Source organism: Squalius cephalus (assembly GCF_949319135.1).
Source record: "Squalius cephalus genome assembly, chromosome: 4".
NCBI lineage: Eukaryota > Metazoa > Chordata > Actinopteri > Cypriniformes > Leuciscidae > Squalius > Squalius cephalus.
The window spans coordinates 45,693,896-45,714,337 of record NC_137125.1 but is presented as its reverse complement, the minus strand read 5'-3'; the positions used below and the strand labels follow the sequence as shown (position 1 = coordinate 45,714,337).

The 20,442-nt window shown below is 38.5% G+C and overlaps 1 protein-coding gene across 1 annotated transcript in view; it reads left to right on the top strand.

Annotated features, from left to right (window-relative positions):
* Window positions 1-18,276, top strand: part of tmem178bb (transmembrane protein 178Bb) — a 76,368-nt gene extending 58,092 nt beyond the window's left edge. Inside the window, exons 4-5 of the mRNA XM_079869465.1 lie at window positions 13,055-13,192; window positions 17,668-18,276. Of these exons, the coding sequence (XP_079725591.1) occupies window positions 13,055-13,192; window positions 17,668-17,918 (389 nt within the window). The 3' untranslated portion in view covers window positions 17,919-18,276. The remainder of the gene's footprint in view (window positions 1-13,054; window positions 13,193-17,667) is intronic.
* Window positions 18,277-20,442: the final 2,166 nt, after the last annotated feature.

Genomic DNA, 20,442 nt, shown 5'->3' with positions numbered 1-20,442 from the left:
AATAAATAAAAAATAAAAATCCTCTGGGAACGCAGATTCAATTGACTTTCAGTTTCCTTTTTAAACGATCACACAAGAAAAGGAGACAAGCCACCTGACAGCTGTGAATGCATGAAACCGCACGGCTCTCGACCAGATTTCCTTGATTGGTCAACAGCCACACTGTGCTCGCAGAAACCAAGGCGCCATGCTAATTTTTGTGAATGTAAAAGCTTCTCTGTCTCCCTGATTCCGCCGTCCTCCCTCCCATCTCGCACCCTTCGTGTCTTTCGGTCCTGTGGGCTTTGGCCGTCCTGCTTTAAAGCTGTGCTGTGATGTGTATGGAGCCAGACTGCACTATGGGGAATGCCAACTGAGAGAGGAGGTGACAGTTTAGCACACAGACAGGAGAGAGACAAAGCCATTTAAACACACCGCAGGGCAGATCGTCCTTTGGGCTTTTTAGCTCATCTATGGAGTGAGAGTGTGTGTTCATATGCAATTTGCCTGAATGTCAGATAAAGCTTATCTAGTTTCAAAGCATTGCGTTTTTTGTACCTATAATTTGTTTTTGCATGAGCTTGCTGAGCTTTCTGCATTGACAGCTTGACACATTGTGTTAAAAGTCACAGTGTGCATCTGAATGGCATGCACAGACATCTTAACCTAACAATTACAGTAAAACGATTAGTAAACAGAGGCACAGTCGGTCGCTTCAAATTTGCACATTCGAATGGCGCAGAGCCTCAGTGCGCACAGGACAAGATCTGCTCTCTCTCTAAACAAGCACGATACACAGCATGGTACACAGTACAGAAAATGCCTCCAACAGGATTTAAATCTAAGCATTACGCTTAACCTCATTCATGTCTGAACAAGCAAGGAAACACCACAGATGGTGAATACAGAATCTATCATGACGTTAAACCTCACGGATCGGGATCAGTAGATGACCTGAAAAAGCTTGATGCACTGTATATTTCTCTTACTTTGGATCTGCCCTCTTTTAACAGGTTCAACCTTCATTTGCACGCATTATGAAATCTTTGGCCACTTATATTTCCACATCACTTTGGAAATTTTTGGCCACATTTTAGATTAGGGTCAAATTATCACTAAGTATTAACTACAACTTTTGTCTCAATAAACTCCTAATTACTGCTTAAGGTAGTTGTTAAGTTTAGGTATTGGATAGGATTAAGGGATGTAGAATATGGTCATGCAGAATAAGGCATAATATGTGCTTTATAAGTATTAATAAACAGCCAATATCCTAGTAATATGCATACTAATAAGCTACTAGTTAATAGTGAGAATTGGACCCTACACTAAAATGTTCCCAAATCAGGATTTGAACCCGGTCCCCATGCATACTATAGAATTACATCACTAGAGTATCATGACTCCCAGTCTTAGGAAGAAGTGCCAGAACTGTCACTGGTGCCACCTCAAGAAAAAAGGTGTTAAAGGTGTTACACAAAAGCAAATTTGTGCACTAGAGGGTTAAATATATTTGATCCATTTTTAGGCCTAAGAGCAGTGCAGATATTAGCAATCTCTCTGTCGGCAGAATTTTCTCCCTCCCATCATTTCTTTCGGCTTAGCCTGATGCTCAGTATGCAAATCCACTGCCGTGTGCGAGCGATCATGCGTCGGTCCAGTTGACAGCGGCATGCAAATGTGCCGTCCCATAATCCCAATATGAAACAAAGAGCATGCAGCTCCCTCACCCGTCATCATGGGATACAAACGGGAATGAGTGGCAGTGAAGAGGAGGAGAGGTGACTGACCAGGATGTATTTGCCTTTAAGCCCCTAGCGGCAAGCACGTTTGTGGTTGCGAGCGCAACGCAGCACGTAGCCTTGCTTACGCGAGGGCGACAGAGCTTTCACATCTGCATAAACATTGTCAAACGGCTGTCACATCCAATAGCTCTGAGTTTGTCTGTTCTGTCCCCTGTTGTTGATTTTGTGATGACTGTGTGGAAAAAGCACATGAGGGACGGATGCAGTGATTGACAGCTGGCAGAGGCTTCTCTGTTTCACTCAGCATTTTCCATAGCTGTGCCATTCTACTGTCAGACTCACCCATGACCAGGTTTGGATGATTAAGCAATATACCACGAGCAAGAGTGCTGTTGTACTGAATATTAGCATGACTGTGATTCGGCTATAGGTAATGCTGATACTTAGAACATCACAATTGAGAGCTGTGTTATTATTGTAAATTAAATTGAAACAGTTGTTAACATGATTTGGAAAAACTGAACCTAAACTAAAATACATTTGAATGACTCCAAAATGTATTAAAATAGAATAAAAATGGTCACATATTAAAGTGCCCCTATGATATTTTAAAGGTTCCTAATTTGTTTCCTGCAATAGGTTCAAGGTCAAAAAACGCTTACATTTTCTCAAAATATACATTGCACTTCTCCTCATTTCCCAAAGATTCTGAAAACGGTTCGTTTGAAGATTTAGTCTCTCTAAACTCCTCCTTACTGAGAGTCTACTCTGCTCTGATTGGTCAGATGGCCCAGTCTGATGTGATAGGTCGACTGCTTACAGTGTGTACCTGAATTTCAGCTCTAAAGGCTTCATAAGCACTTTACACACAGTGATATGAACAGTAATTTTTTTTTTTACAGCATCAATTCCAGTGCGAGTCCTCAACCTTTTGAACAGCATGTAAAGTGAATTTGCAGTGCTGAAAACTGCATCTTCGCGAACCAAACTCTTCCAGGCCTCATCTACTGTACAACTACAGTGTTTGAGGGCTGGTCAAAAGAAATGTTGTTCATAGGCAGCCAATGAAGACCATAGGCTGGCAGTATGCAAATTTGTTAAATTGTTACATAGACAGGGCTCTCAAGTGTCACGCATTGAGCGTGACAGTCACTCATTTCGGTCTTTTGTCACGCACTCCCGCCACACATTGTATTTCTCACGCGGAAAAACTATTTATGCCGCAGCGCCCAAAATTTCTCTGGCCGTGCCGATCTCACTATGGAATCAGCAGCCAGGAATCAAGCGTCTCCCCTAGCCGAGCCTGCCACTTATCAGCCAATCAAAACAAAAAGAAAGGGGCTACACAATAGCCAATCAGAAAATAGCACTATTGTATCTGGGTAAGATTTAACGCAACAACCAATGAAAAAAAGCACATCCTGGAATTGTTAACGTGATTCTGCTACAGCGTCTTCGTTCAAAGTTTCGTTCACCCATAGAGGAAACCACTGGAGCTCCGAGCATCACTTTGAGCACAGAGTAAGTCATGATGATCTCCTGTTTTAATGTAACAACAAATTCACAACTTGTTTGACACAAACAGTGACAACTTGACTGCTGTTAGAGAATGTTTCCCAGATAATTAGCATCAGTTTTTCTTGAGTGTCTAACTTAGCCTACAGTTTTACAGCCTGTTCACTGACAACACCTGCTCAGAACAACTAGTCTAGGCCTTGTCATATTTTCGTTATCACACGATGACTGATATATTGTCACATTATAAACATCTCTCTCTCTCCAAATAGGCTTAATAATTTTATTAGCACTAAATAAATTAAAGTGTATTGCATAGTCGATGTTATAGGTCACTTTTAAAATCATGTCATATTTTATAATTATATCCTGGCCATGGATGCATTAATCATTGCATCTGTCTTTCAAAGATGTCAGGTAAAAAGCAATTAAGCATCCTCTCATTCGCCCTGAGAGGAAAGTCCCCTAGGCAACAAGTCCAAAAAGGCAACAAACACTTTCAATAAACAACACCAGTCATAATCTCTCTCTCTCTCTCTCTCTCTCTCTCTCTCTCTCTCTCTCTCTATCTCTATCTCTATCTCTATCTCTATCTCTATCTCTCTCTCTCACACTGAATTGAATAAAAAGTTTGTATTTGGTATTTGAGCAATTATTAATAACAACAACAAAAACACTAATAATAATATTATTAATGAAACACCCCATTCCCGTGACCCGTCCAACCCGTCCGATGTCACTCTTGCCTGTCTTCAAAACTTGAGAGCCCTGCATAGATATACATAGATTGTTACATAGATATGTAACAGGAAGTGAGACTGGAATTGCTGGCGACCTGTTTCAGCAGTTCAGAATTGATTCTTTCTTTTAGGAGACAATAACTTTATTTGTCGTGCACTTTGATCTTTAAAACTTTGCAGACCTTTTACATTCACAAACAGCTATATTACACACAGGATGAAAGGTAATATATCCGAAAAAGCATAATACGGGTACTCTAATTTTACTTTAAGATATATGGTGTATTATAAAACCACAACAGCATTACACATTTGCAAATTATAACATTTAGCACATTAACTAAAATACTAAAGCTATATTTTTTTCCATTTCTAGGTTTTTTTTTGTTGTTGTTGTTGTTTTTAAACGAACTAATAGTGATAAAAAAAAAAGAATTAATAAAAAAAAAGAACATATAATAGTTTGTTTGGTTTTTAACGCCATTATTTAAGGCCACCTTTCCCACCTCCACCTGTATAGATCTGCTATGGGTAATTCATGTTTGCTAATGTACAGCAGCAGCATGTCTTACATCAGGCTTTGTTTTTTACCAAGCAACACACAGGCTGAAAGAAGTCTGAAACAGATTATGTTCCCTATGCCTAATCATTCTGCTCCAGCTCCAATCCAGGGTTTACATTTTTCCATGATAAACCCTGTTTCAGGAAAGAGAGGCATCTCGCTCCGGACCAAATTTGGTTCCATTTCGTACACTTATATTCTGTGGTCTGGAATGCCGCAAACACAGACAAGTGGACTGTGTACTGTTGCACTTTTCATCAGCACTCTTGGAACTGGAATCTGATGTGTAATTAAAAATAGAATGCTGTATGTTTGTGCATTGGACTGTGAGCATCAAACATCATGTTGTGTGACAGGAGTAAAAATTTGATGCTCCAAATGTTGCTTTTAAACCAGTTGTGCACGATTTATGAAGCGGCATACTTAATCAGATCAAAATTCAAGCCATGTTGAAAGCATTCAGTGCATAAAACCCCCCAGAATGCCTTTTCTTGAGTTGCATTGGAAATCAAATCAAAAGGTCTGCCGCAAAAGTGCTGAGTTACATGCCTCTCCTCGTGTTCAATGCCTGTCAGCACTCGTGATGCTTCGTCACCAGAGCCTTCATGCGGCGTCATGCAAATCGACACTTTATTGATGTAATGCACAGGACTGCGGCGCAGCCTGAACGATAGGCTGTCATCGAGCTCCCGCCATCAGCTCCATAAAACCGCTCAACCTCGACACTTCATTAAAAAACACTTTTATTTTTTCATCTCTGCTACTCTCCCTTTCAGTTCTCTTTTCTATGTGAATGGTGATTGGCGGGAGTTATTCACAAGGCCAGTTTCAATAGACGACTCATCTAATCATACACGCATGTCCTTTTTATCTGCACTATAATGCATTTCCTGTATTATTACTTTCTTTTTAAGCAGCATAAAGTCCTGAGGTCAGAGAGGACGTTATGTACAGACAGAATTTGTACACTTACTTATTCCAGTGGTGACCGTATATGCAAGCTTTCTGATGGCGAGATATGGATTTAGATAGATCATTTTACTGCGCTTGCAGAACGGCATGTTTGTGGTTGTTCAGTTTAACCTTCTGGTCTGTAAGATTTGACCCCTGATTTATCAAAGTACACAGCCTGCATGCATAAATTCAGATGCTGCTTTCTTCTCTGAAACAAGCAGATCTTATTTGCTGATACCATCTTTATCTCTGAGCCGAACAGGAGGAGATTATAAGGCATACAGAGCATAAACTTAACTAAACTTATTTCCTGGCCTGAATATTGATTCAAAGCAATGCCGTTCACCCTATATATATTTCATTTGCCAGATGTGTTTAAAGTGATTTACAACGTATGCATTTCTGTGTAAATTGTCTTTATAAAAAAATAAAAAAAAAAGTGTAATGTGCTGTATTAAATTGAATGCAACCATTTACACAAGAATTGTTTTACAATTAACGGTTTTGCACAAAAATTCTGGTACATTTGAAAGGTACTTCAACCTTACCAAGGTACTTCAAGGAAGGTTAGTGCACTTATATTACCAAGCAGCAAATATCTACTTTGTCAAAATTACATTTCAATAGCCTTTTTCAAAACAGAAATGAAGTCGGTTGACAATTATAGCATAAATTCTATACAACATTTTCAGACTGGTGCATCTAAACAGTGATTGGCTCCTTTAACTGTAAGACAGGACTATGATGGCATATTCCGGGTAACAGTTTCTCCCATTTATATAAGTGGCATTGGAAACACTGAGCTAAAGCTGAAGGAAGCATTAGCGTTATCATTAAATGTAGAACTTGCCCTCAGCTGAAATTGATAATCTGTCATCATGATGCACTGCTAATGGTTCTGTTGCATTTCTACTTCAGGAAATACACAAATGATTAAAAACATATGCTTAACATAAAATATGATGCCTGCTACCTGAAAACTTGCTCACTGCAGAGCCAAATGACATCCAGCTCCCCCTCTCTGGACGTAATGGGTGGAGCTTGACCTAATTATATTTAGGGAGAGGGAAAGATTAGGGTGTGGCTTGACCTTTAAGCTCCTCCCATTATGTAGAGAGACAGGGAATATTAAACCCATTGGCTCTGCAGTGAGCAGCCTCTCAAAACAAAGAACCTATTGGAAATCTGTTTCTGAATTGTACATTTGCCTTCATGTACAATTTGACATCTTATTTGCCGTATCCTTTGGTTTGCTTACTGACCAAAATATGCAGGCACGATCACGGTCCTCAAGGACATGATGACTTCCCTGATGGCCAGTCGATAGCGTCACGTCAGCGCAGTGCTCGACTGAAGTGCCAGCTGTCCGTCACTCAACAATTCCCTCAGTGGGTCACTAAGTGAGCTCTTATTGACATTGCCTTGTCCAGCTGTAACCTCCCTCAGCCTATAGCCTCAGTCCATCCCCTATCACTGACACTATTGCTTTACACGGCCGGATTGGCAGATCCCACAGGACTGACAGCAACTCTGACCACCGGGGAGCAGAAAGACAAAGACAATGAGGATAACTGACAGTGAGCTGAATAACATAGGGAGTATACATGTACACAGAGAACTAAACTAGACACAGGTGGGACTAATCAGTAACCAAGGTAACAAACAGGGAGGATTCAGTAACTAAGGAGACAGAAACTAACCTGAAAGGAAACACTTGAAATCGCATACTCTCTTGAGTAGGTACTTATTTTGTATAAGTATAACTTCATTACTTATAAAGGTATGTTCTATATAGAATGAATGTAATCTGGACGTACTACATTCGCCATGCTGTCATTATCATGTGACCTACCAGCGCCAGTATCGTCGCTTCACCGCCATTCACAAATCCTCTCCCGTATGGGATAGTTTTTTCTCTCCTGGCTTTGGGTAGAAAAGTAAAGTGTAGAGTTAAGTGTCCATCGTATGCACACTTCAGAATCTCACTGCAATGTAATTTGGACATACTTCTTTTGTAAATTTTTAATTTGCATACCCCTCCACAGTGCACATACTGCAGACATATTATAGCATGCTATTCCCAACATAGCACAAGACTTGTAAGTTGTGCCAACTACATGCAGTTTTACATCCACTTTACCTTGTAAACAGTCGCACACATGGTCCTCTTGAGTATACAGCAAATAAGTATGATGTTCTTCCAGCTTCTCCCATCCCGTCTTCTGTAATCTAATTTTAGTTCACAATTGTTTTCTCCCCAGTGGCGGTCGACAAGGGGGTATAATGAAATTAAGCTCTATTACCTTCAGGGGCCATTCCACACAGAGAGGGAAAAAAGAGAGACACAGTGACAAAATAAAATAAAATGTAATCCCTTCCCAAAGCCAGGAGAGAAAAATGACCGCATACTGCACTAAAACATGCAGACTCATTTCGATGCAGAACATGACGTGCTTTTATGGACTGAATCAGTTTGACATATTAGATCCAGAAAAATAGAACCACTTTTGAGGATAACAGAAGTTTATTTCCTAAAAAATACTGGAGGGGAACTACTGTCCAGAAAGATGAAACAGAAAAACAAAGCCACAAAGATTGTGGCTGATGGCAAAACTTGACAACAATTTTTTTGTTATTGTAAAACTGAACATAAGCAACATAGTGTCCTGGTGTCGTTCTGTGCACCTATTGCCAAAATAGTAGTTTTGGCTACTTCTAATAAGCTACTGAAGAAGAAAAGAAAATCAAGAAAACTGTGCTTCGGCATAGCCGTTAGCGCAGAGCATTAAGCCGTGGTGCTGCATTATGTCATGTCTCAATCCGTTTCCTCCTCTGTTTGCCCTTAAAATTCCTGTTCCTGTCAACTAAAACATGTTGAAGAAATAGAATAAAATTTCTCCAAAACACACTTTCAGATATGACTTGAAGGAGGAATGCTATTAAAATGAGGGTGCGACAGAAACGATCCAGGCTAATAACCAGCAAATCCATATTTTCACTGTTACTTGATTCTCTAAATTAATAAACCACTATCCACTCTGACTCACGTCTCACTATTCGCATTCTTTTAAAAAATGACAACTGTCAAACTACTGCAAATAAAGCTGATGCGCATTATTCCTCAAGCAGTATCCCCGCTATCATTTCATTTGTTCCTTAGCAGTCAAATTTGTGCTCTTTGCAACACATCTCATTCCAGACAAAAGCATTCCTCTAACAATGATGCAACTATCCGAAGCACCTTCTCCTAAAGGTCAGAGATGAAAAGAGGCTTGTGTTTCCCGCTCTGATTCGATTGCCTGTAAACAATGTCGTAGTATGACTTGAGAGACGTTTGACATCATCTGAATGGGATCCCGACAATGCTCTAAGGGTCTGGATTGGCTAAGACGGCACAGGGATTCAGCCAAGAAAGTTTGTGTTCATTTTCATCACATTGATGGTTGGCATGCAAATCAGTTTCTCCTGAGCAGGTGCGACCATTAGTTTCCTGTCAGAAGGGAGCACATGGCCATTTTTTACTCAACCTTATGTTCATAAAGTGGACTTTCATTTACCATCATTCAGTTAGCATATGTTTGTAAGACCCCAAGTGTGTACATACTGGACTACAAGACTTCGAGAGCTGCGTAAACCCAACTCGATTATGTCAAAAAAAAATTCCCAATTCGATTACGGTGTCATCCACCATGAACAGTCCAACATCAATCACATTTCCCATTAGCTTTCGATGGTACGCCCATTATGTGGTTAGATCATGCGGTTAGTCTATATTTACTTCTGTTATAGAGAGATTATAAATTTGAAGTCAGGAAAGCCATGTGATCACAGAATGTTAACAGACAGCACAGGGATCTGATCTGGATGTCGGAACGGATGTGGAATTATGCATGAGGTCTGTGGATAATTCAGGGAATTGTGTACAAATTTGAACAAGAATCTCTGCTGCTAACAGAACTCAAATTTGCAAAAAAGGTGAAACTTAATTTTCAAGGTGATCCCAAGTGGAATATTTGGGTTGAAAATGAGTTTGGATAATAAATTAAGGCTTAAAGTCGACATAAAACAATATATGACCACATTTACTTGCTTTATACACCCTTTTGTGCACAATCCATCAATGCAGAGTATTACAAAGGGGGAAAAAAGGTAGTTTTAATAATCATTCATTAAAATTGTATAGCCTAACTCTGAAACAACTTGATTCCTGGATTCATTGTGAGATGAAACTTTCCACAATCCTAATTTGCCAATGGATCCAACCTTTTATTGTTTAATATTCGTTATTCAAATTTGTTTATCTCAAAAGTACATCACATTATGTAAATAAATGTTGCAAAAGCCATTTCCCGTCGACTACTGATATTCAGTTGATTTGGTATGACTTAAGGGGGGAAGAAATCGCATAATTTACTCATCCTCATGTCTTTCCAAACCAAAATTACTTTCTTTCTGTGGAACACAAAGATGATATTTTGGAAAATGTCTGTTTTTGTGTGGTCTATACAATGAAATCAATGGGTTCCAATGACTGGATCCCAACTTTAAATACCTTCCATTGTGTTCCACAACAGAAAAAAGTCATACAGGTTTGGAAGGTGAGTAAATGGTCTCTTTATGTCTATCATAACAGTATTCACCACTAAAACAGTGGGTAAAAGTTTCAAACCCTGACTATGCATTTCATTTTGAGGAAGCATAATCTCATCAGGTCCAGCCCTAAGGGAGCAGTTTGTCATTTTAAGGTATTCATGGTATATTCCAGAGTGGAAAAACTGTATTCGAAAGATCTGACATTTCAGGTTGTGAATTCAGAGAAATCAAGCTTCAGTACAGTCCATTCTCCCTATGCATTTCCCTCACTTTGATTAAAAAGTACCTAATTGGCAAAGATCCAGTGTAAGACATAATTCTACACCCTTCCCCTTCAGAGATTTTGAAAGCACACATTTGCTTGCAGTACAGCATTTACAGGCTGCTCTTTCATTCAGCCCTCGAGAGTGAGTGGAACAAAGATCTGACAGAACCTGACACATCTGGAAGCCCAGCAGGTTAAGAAACACAGAGATACAAAAACGACAAGAATATCAAACAAAAGGAGAGGGCCAACTACAGAGACTTCTCCTGGCCTGTCTCCAGTAGAGCTGCTCGTCTAGCATTCTGTGCTCTTCTACTCTAGTAGACCCTCCGTTCTAGTTAACATACATTTTGAACGTTGCTGACAGACTGGTTTAGCATCAGTCTGCAGATTGCATAAGAACCTTTAAGAAACTAGGAAATCCAATATTTTGCTCTCTGGGGCATAAAATGTTTCTCTCAACATGAGAAATCAAAGCTGTTATTCAGATAGCAAACAGCATTTATAATGTGAATCCAACCAAGAAAGGCTCCTGAATTTATGTAAACCAGTTTCTCTCTTGCATTTCTCCAGAGAGATGAAGTCATTGATGACCGCAAAGCTATTCTGCCTGATATGGATATAACTTGTGTATAATCTATAGAAATTTACATGACCACAGTATACCTGAGCAACTATTGTTTCATAACGCATGCTGTTGCCTACACGCTGACTGATGCTATTCCATTTCTACAATTTAAGAGCCTATATTCTGATGTAACAAATATTGTGTGGGCTGTTCCCAAGGCGGTGTTTGTAGCCTGACTCAATGTTTAAATAACAGTCTTGTGAGCTTTTTTTAAACCACAATGTGTTTGATAGTACATGACTTGGCTACTATATCTTCTCTTTAAACTCATTTTCAGTAAGAAAGGGATTCATTTATAACTTAACCTTGCTTATTTCAACCCAACTGTTTCATTGTTGTGAAGGCTCTGCTCTATTTTATTGTGGCAGTAACTTACAGTAAACCATATCTAAGGGTCATAAATGAGCTTTCCCAAAGGACTGCAAAGTAAAACAGTTTCCAGACACCTTATAAGTGAGTGAAATACAACCGAACATGAAAGTTGAGATGGCACAAGTCTGTAAAACACTTCATGAAGCATTTTACGAGACACGAACGGCACTACTATGGTCATTTCAGTAAAAAAAAAAAAAGTCATATCATGAGATATAAAGTCACACTAAAATATAAACCGCAATTGTGAGATAAGTTGCAAATACAAGATTAGTCACATTATTAGATAGTCGCAATTATGAAAAACAAAGTTGCAACTGCGAGAAATAGTTAAAATCAGAAATAGAAAAAATAAAATCACGTTGTGAGATGTTAAGAGAAAACCTTGCAGTTGTAAGAAATGGTCACGTTGTGTGAAATAAAGTTGAAAATGCGACAAATAGTCAGTTACGAGAAACGAAGATGCAGTTGTATAAGAAATAAAGTCATTGTAAGAAATAAAGTTGAAAATATGACAAATAGTCACAGTTACAAGGAACAAAGTTGCAATTGTAAGAAAGTCACATTGTGTGAAATGAAGCTTAAATTGTAAGAAATAGTCAGATTGTGAGAGATAATGTGAAAAACTGCAAAAAAATAGTCGCAGTTATGAGAAATAAAGTTGCAATTGTAAGAAATAAAATCACATTGTGAGTAATAAAGTTGAAAATATGACAAATGGAGTCACATTGTGAGATATAAAGTTGCAGCAAACAAAAGAGATCCAGTTGCAACCCCAGAAGAAACACTCATGAAATCTGGCACTTTCAGTTTAAGTAATAACAAACAATGTTTAAGTAATAACGTCTCACAACAGAGAAGTGGGAATCATGAATTTCTGTTGAATAAATATCTGATATTTTAGATTTGATATTATAACTTGGATGAAAGGTTTTTTAAAGAGAGTTTTTAAAGCTCTCTTACAGCATGCTCATCTAGAGTTGCGTCTGCCCTGAGGTGAACTCTGTGACCCTTTCACAGTTGGCTGGCATAAACCACCGTGCCCGGTGTTTTGGGCCTGCCACCTCTCCTGTTCTGTGAGAATTCAACTGTGAGATTAAAAAAGAGCAAACCAACACAAATGCTGTGACCTACCCTCTAGCTAACACAGAGTCAACCCAGTCGCACTCAGCGTGTGGCCGCACACACACACACACTCACAGTGGGGCGAGTGCAGTGATTTATGATTTATAGAATTTGTGAACTATATTTGCAGTCATATTAATTTTTTTATTTTATTTAAAGTTCTGCTACAACAAACTATAGGGCATTATAGTGATTTATAGGGCAAGTGCAGTGATCTATGATTTTTAGAATTTGTGAACTATATTTGCAGTCATATTAATTTTTTTATTTTATTAGTTTAGTTCTCCTACAACAAACTACCTGTCAAAAGCGGATGAGTTGAAGCATATTATCAAAGGAAGTGTGGCCAAAATACACAGAAACTCCTTTAATAGTGTTTAAAAGCATCTCATGATTCATGCTGGTTGAAAAAAGAAGTTGTGAATAGATAAGAATGTAACATAATAATATAATAATACAAGGCTTACAGAATCCCTCAAGCACTCATTAAAATGCGTCATTTTGCCATCCGTGTTCACGCCGTGCCCTTATCAGCTCTGAGTCATGTGTTTGACTTGCCTTTCTCGCCGCCCACAGATCTGCGGAGGATGACTGCAGGATTTATGGGAATGGCGGTGGCCATCATCCTCTTCGGCTGGATCATTGGGATGCTGGGATGCTGTTGGGACCGTGGCCTCATGCAGTATGTGGCCGGCCTGCTCTTCCTCATGGGCGGTAAGTCGACTTCAGAAACAAACAGACAATATTGGTTGTTTTAAGGTATGTTCACGGCTGAGTCAGAATACAATGTTGAGACAATGTAAAAAGTTTTTTAAAAATATTTAGAAATGGCAGCCAGTTTTAGTTATATAGCATATTCTAAATGTGACCCTGGACCACAAAACCAGTCACATGGGTCAATTTTTTGAAATTGAGATTATATATGAAATTTCATAAAATATCTTCATGGAACATGATCTTTACTTAATATCCTAATGAGTTTTGGCATAAAAGAAAAATCGATAATTTTGACCCTTATAATGTATTGTTGGCTATTGCCACAAATATACCTGTGCGACTTATGACTGGTTTTGTGATCCAGGGTCACATATAATTATATTTCTAATGTGAGGATCTCTGACAAGACATTTATTAATTATTAAATGATGCAATGCATCAAGAAATCCGAAATTTGGTCGAGATTCAACATAATCGCTCAGATTATTTTGGTGCTATTTATAAAAGCTAAATGTATAATATGATATAAATGAATCAAATGTGAATAAAATGCTTTTCACCTTGAACACACTCATTGTATCTCCTGCTTCTAGGAAAAGTGAATTTTTACAGCTAAAACAATGAAGAACATTTTTTGAATAAGAAATTAGTGTGATACATTTGGTATTATGATCACTATTATTATTACTGTGATTATTAAAAAATAATTTATTAATTGACTTGCATTGAATTTTGATTAAAAATGAATGCAATGGATTTTTACACAGCTAGTTTCCCAATCCTGTTCCTGCAGGCACACATTTTTGGATGTTTCACTTATCTGACCCATTTATTTTAGATCTTGGAGTCTCTACTAATGAGCTGATGAGTTCAATCAGGTGTGTTTGATTTGGAAGAGTTTTGAAAAAAAAAAAAAAAAGTGTACTGTTGATGTGCCTCCAGGAACATGGTTGGGAAACACTGCACTAATGGGAAAACCTCTCTCAAATGTTTTTTCCATCCAAGTTATTGTGACTGGAAACTGAGTTGCATAAAATCTAATAAACAAAATAACAACATAAAGAGTAAAATACATTTTACTAAGAAGCAAATTGTTTTAAATATGTTGTGTGTAATATATATATATATATACATACATACATACATACATACACACACACATGCACTGACTATGACCACAGGTGTCACAGGTGAAGCGGATATCATTGATCATCTCCAAGGCCACATATTAAGGTCTAGGTAGATTAGATGGTAAGCAAACAATCAGTTATCTTAATCAAAGTGTTGTATGCAGGAGAAATGGGCGGGAATAAAGATCTGAGCAAATTTGACAAAGGCCAAATTGTTATCAACTCAACTCAACTCAACTCAACGTTTATTTATATAGCACTTTTAAAAATACAGAGGGTTTACCAAAGTGCTGTACAAGCAATAATTAAAATAAAACAATAACCTGGGTTATGGCAAGGCGACTGGGTCAGAGTATCTTTGAAAGGGCTTGTGGTTGCTCCTGGTCAACAGTGGTGAGAATTTACCATCAGTGGTCCAAGGAGGGACAAACCACAAACCGACGACAGGGTGTTAGGAGCCAAAGCTCATCGATGCACGAGGGCAACGAAGACTACCCCGTTTTCACGTGGACGGCCGTACACGTGTGCTCCGTTTACCTGGGGAAGTGAAGGCACCAGGATGCACTGTGGGACGATGACAAGCCGGTGAGGGGAGTGTGATGCTCTGGGCAATGTTCTGCTGGGAAACCCTGGGTCCGGCCATTCATGTTGACATAAATTTGACGTGCCATTTACCTAAAAATTGTTATAGACCAGGTACACCCCTTCATGACAATGGTGTTCCCTGGTGGAAGTGGCCTCTTTCAGCAGAATAATACACCCTGCCACACTGCACAAATTGCAGGAGGAGTTCAAGGTGTTGCCCTGGCCTCCAAAGTCCCCAGATCGCAATCCAATTGAGCATCTGTGGGATGTGCTGGACAAACAAGTTCGATCCACGGTGGCTCTACCTCGCAACCTTCAGGACTTGAAGGACCTTAATGTCTTTGTGACAGATAGCATATCTTCAGATATATATATCCTCTAAACATCCACTGTCAGCCATATAGCTCATTATTTTTCTATTTAGAGCTGCTTTACAGCTAAATTTGAATTCGAAGTTTGCATCACTGACTTATTTTCCTGTTCATAACTGTGCAGCTGCTTTGAAACAATCTGTAATGTGCAGTATAAAGTGCTATATAGGCTAAATAAAGGTGACTTAACATGAGATACGGCATAGTGCAGTAGTCAATAATTCCTACGCAAGTCACCCCAAGACTGCATTAATTAATGAATGACAGCCAGGAAGCCAGCATTAAAGCGATTATGTAATATCAATTATCTCCTGATCTCTTATCTCACTTTCAGCAAGCAATATTGAGTCTGGTCTTTTGAACGCACCCACAAGCTCATCACCTCACTACACAGATGCTCACACCAGTCAACACAGCCTGTGGCCTGGTTACTGTGCGTTCTGATATTCTGTTATTCACAGGAAGCGGCTGACTTGTTTTGCGTCACTCTCTCCGCTCTCATAAGAGTGGCGGAGCACCAGAGAGCAAAGCGGAGACGCAATTAAGATGTGCACTGGATTAATGTAATGCCCTATGTCTGAATAATGAGATGGCAATTAAAAACCCAATTAAGATGCTAAATTATAAAGGCAGAAGGAGCACTGAGGGTCAGATTATGGCAGGATGAATCACCTCTGAATGTTTGCTCAGTCACTTGATGCAGGAAAATGAGTTTGTTAGAGCTCTTTAACGACTGGCATTTTACGACAACGTTATCTATACTAGTGTATGCTTGTACTTGCTCGACATGTGGATAGAGCTTGTAATGCATGTAACAAGCAAGGCTTGTGAAAAAAAGAGTTATGCTAAGTTTGCTATTGGATGATTAAATGTCACTGCAATGTTATGTAATAACATATTACGTAACACTAGTTTTGTTCCAAAAACTGCTGAGTAAATATTAAGTATTACTGGCAATCTATGCAACATTTTAAGGTGCATTTACAAAGAAATGAAGATTACAAATTGTAGGCAGCATAAAGATTATGACATGACTGAAGCTAAAATGTTAAAATAAAATTAAAATAATTCTCCATTTGGATTACAATTGCCTAATTCAATTACAAATACAGTATAAGCTTCTTTTTTTTTTTAAAGGAAGTCTCTTATGCTCACCAAGGCTATATTTATTTGATCAAAAATACAGTAAAAACAGTAATATTTTGAAATTACAGTTTCAAATAATTTTTCTATTTGAATACATTTTAAAATTTGTAATTTATTCCTGACAAAAAAAGATGAATTTTCAGCATCATTACTCCAGTCTTCAGTGTCACATGATCCTTCAGAAATCAATCTAATATGCTGATTTGGTGCTCATGAAACATTTCTTATTTTATTATCAATGTTGAAAACAGTTGTGCTGCTTGTTGCATGTCATGATAAAGGATTCTTTGATTAGTAGAAAGATGAAAAAACAATGTTTTTAAATAATGCTTTTGTACCATTATAAATGTCTTTACTGTCGCTTTTGATCAATTTAATGCATCCTTGCTGAAATAAAGTAGTAATTTCTACTAAAATACAAAAACATTTGAAACTATTTGAATAATTTGTGATGTTTTTGTTCTCCAGTCTTCTAAATTTCATTCATATTTATTTGTGCATGTATGCACACTCTAAAATATAGCTACTCTAAAATTATGACAAATATTATATAAGCAGCAAAGCATATCTATAAACATGATTTAGAATTATGCAGTTGAACAATGTTTGATTATAAGTCTGTCTAGCATTGTTTTGGAATGATATGATATGAGAAGGTACTCTCTGTGGTTTTTAGAGGACTTCAGTCCTGCGTTTAAGAGGTCACCCAGAGGTCTGTTTTAAGCCTCTGTCTTGGGGATCAAACAACCTTTTGACTCAGCCATGCCATCTCCGAACCAATCTGTCTCGTTAAACTTGACATCTTAAGTGTTTGTTCTCTAGTTGGGACCGTCACTTACAAGCTTGCAAGGTCTTAAAATGGAGAGTTTCTAGACTGAATGACGCCAAAAGAACAGGATCTTCTCTGCTTCTTTTGAACGAGTTTGAATATAGTTTGAATGAGTAATAGCGTTCGGATTAGCTCTCAGTTCCGACAAGCGGGTCAACTAAAACGCTTTCATAAAGTTCCATAAAAATGTACCAATATCTGTGCATTTTATTTTATGAAAACCTCTACAGAAAGATTAGCAAATGTCGATAGAACTAGACCGTATCTCTCAAAATCAGCTTTGGAAATGTATTAAACTAATGCTGGGATGTTGTCTTAGAAAGTACACAGCAAGGCAACTCATTAGGTTTTTGGAACAAAGCTGCTGAAATAATCTGATGATTGTCTTTCTCTTTTTTTTTTTTTTTTCAGGCACATTTTGCATCATTTCCTTGTGTACCTGTGTCGCAGGCATCAACTTCGAGCTGTCCCGTTACCCTCGTTACATATACGGCCTGCCAGACGACATCAGTCACGGTTACGGTTGGTCAATGTTCTGCGCCTGGGGTGGTTTGGGCCTGTCCCTCATCGCTGGCTTCTTCTGCACACTGGCGCCCTCCATACAGCCGATCCCTCGCTCCACGTGCCCCAAATCTCGCCAAGAAAACGGCACCGTGTGTTAAGAGACGGCCTCTGAAAATCCCCTAGCCCGACGTGTGCAGCTGGACAATTGGGGGACAAAAACGCATCAAAAAGACCATAACTGAAGATTAAAATCATAAATTCATTTAGAATCATTTCTAATCTCACCAAACAGGCCACAAATGCCATTTTTTAACCATGTGTGTGAATTTACAACTGAGTGTCCTGATCGTTTAAAAGAAATAAAAAATACCACGAATAATTGTAAAGATAATATATCGGTGGGCCTTTCCGTCATCAAGATCCTGCACAGAAAAAGTTTGTTCTGTCGATGTTGTGACTTTAGTGAGCACAAGAAAACGGTGACGAATGAAGTAAAAAAAAAAAAAAAAAAGACAATGTTGCTCATTCCGACACGGACGGATGGATATTGACATGCAGACTGATGCCTAAAAACTGCCAAACCTGGAGACTATGGTATTTGTATCTGGACGGCATATGTGCAAGTATGGAGGTCCAGTGCCAATGTTTCAAGCCCAGGGACCATGAGGCCCTTTCACATGAGAGGACAATGAATTTGATGCGATTTGGATCTGTTGTGGTTAATCGGCTGATTTGTCTCGGGCCCTGGAGACTATCACAATGCCTCTTGGGATGTGGCTGAAGGATCTGCTCGTGTATAAACGAGCATCTCTGGACGTTTTCAGGAATTGGAGATGCCTGCTCGTGACGTTATACTGCTCCCGCTGTACAGCAAATTGTAAAGAGAAAAATAATACCTATAATACTCCAGAAAAGAAAAAAAATCTGAATGGGAGGGACATTGGAGCATTTTCCATGTTTCATTTCTTATTCATATCCAAATGGTATCAGCGAACATTTCTAACATGCTTTCAATTTTATTATGTGCTTCTCTCTCAGTTTTTTTTTTTTTTTTTAGTAATTACAGTCATCATCAGTGTGAATGAGTGTGTAGGAAGCGTGTGCAAATGATGTATTATTGATATGTGTGGGTGAGAGTGTTTTGTAGTCTCCATACAATCACACAATCCCAACCCAACAACAGAAAAAATTATAATAACGCATAAAATCAAAAACCTGCCTTGGGGGAAATCAGGTAGGCTCTTTTGTTGAACCAAGAATTACTGGAAAGGAAAGATTCTGAACACTTAGTCCCTGTAGACACGACTGACGTAGTACACACAGACAGAAACACAACTCAACATCACACTGTTACTGCCTTAAGCTTGTCTGCAAGGAGGAATATATGCCATTTGATGAGAACGCATGCTGACTTCTCTTCTGAAAGCATCTACGCGCTGACAAAAGAAATCCTCATTTGAATCCAACTTCTTCCTCTGTTTCACCGTGCGTCTCTTTACTCAAAGGGGACTCCCAAAACAGGATGGGGTATGTAAGTGCCTCCTGATTACATGAGACAGCAGCGGTGCACAAAAGAGATACATCTGAAGAATCGTGACCTCCAAATGGAGGATGAGCGGCAAGCACGAGCTTAATACAATCCCTAAGCCAATGTGCGATTGGTTCCCTCAAGTTTTTTGCATTATTTCTCTTCTCATGCATTCGTTCTTGCCATCAGAAACATTTTAATACCCATATCATATGCAACGAACACATGAACAACCACTCGAGCAGCGTGTTATGATGGGACATACGCGTCGAGGGTCATTGGCGAATCGGCACACTCAATCAAACATGCCAAAAACCTACGCTAGGACATTTAGCTTTGCCGCAAGACCATGTTTACAGATTTCTAGAAGGGAGATTTGCCAAAACCATCTGCCAGGTCTTGTTCATAGACTTTCTCAGCTCCTTACGTTAGCATGATGGTCATCGGCTCAACCAGCAGTTAACCTGGTGTCCGTTTAAGTTCACCATCATATTTAGAAAGCCTGTTTCAACCATGGACTCAAAAAAAAAAAGATAATCGTTACTTTTTTTTGACTCCCAGAATTGTGAGTGGACTTTTTTCTCAGAATTGCGAGTTTATCATAAAATTATGATTTCTTTCAGAGAATTGTGAGTTATAAAGTCCAAATGGCAAGATATAAACTCTTATTGTGAGAAAAAAGTCAGAATTGTGAGATTCTCACAGTTTATTTTTGATTCTGTTGCGGAAACAAGCTTCCATTTAATATAGATGGCTTCCAAACCAATTCATATGTATTTGATGGGGTCTTCAAATATGAAAACATCCATTCTTAGTACCGCAGAAACATGACAGACTTAACCAACCATGGAAAGATTCTGGTAAAATTATTAAATAAATTTAAAAAAAGAAAAATTATTAAAACAAAAATAGTTGAAAACTGGAAATTAAAATTGGTCAAAACTTGTGTAAAAACAATTTAAAATGTATAATTTTTCTCTTCTGGCATAACAGACCAATGTAAATTGATGACTTTCATTTCACTCACATGTATATTCATGGTTCTAAAGATGGTGTGTCCAATCCTGCAGAGTTTAGCTCTAAACTGCTCCAAAAACCTGCCAAGTTGCTAGTAATCCTGAACACCTTGATTAGCTGCTTCAGGTGTGTTTAAT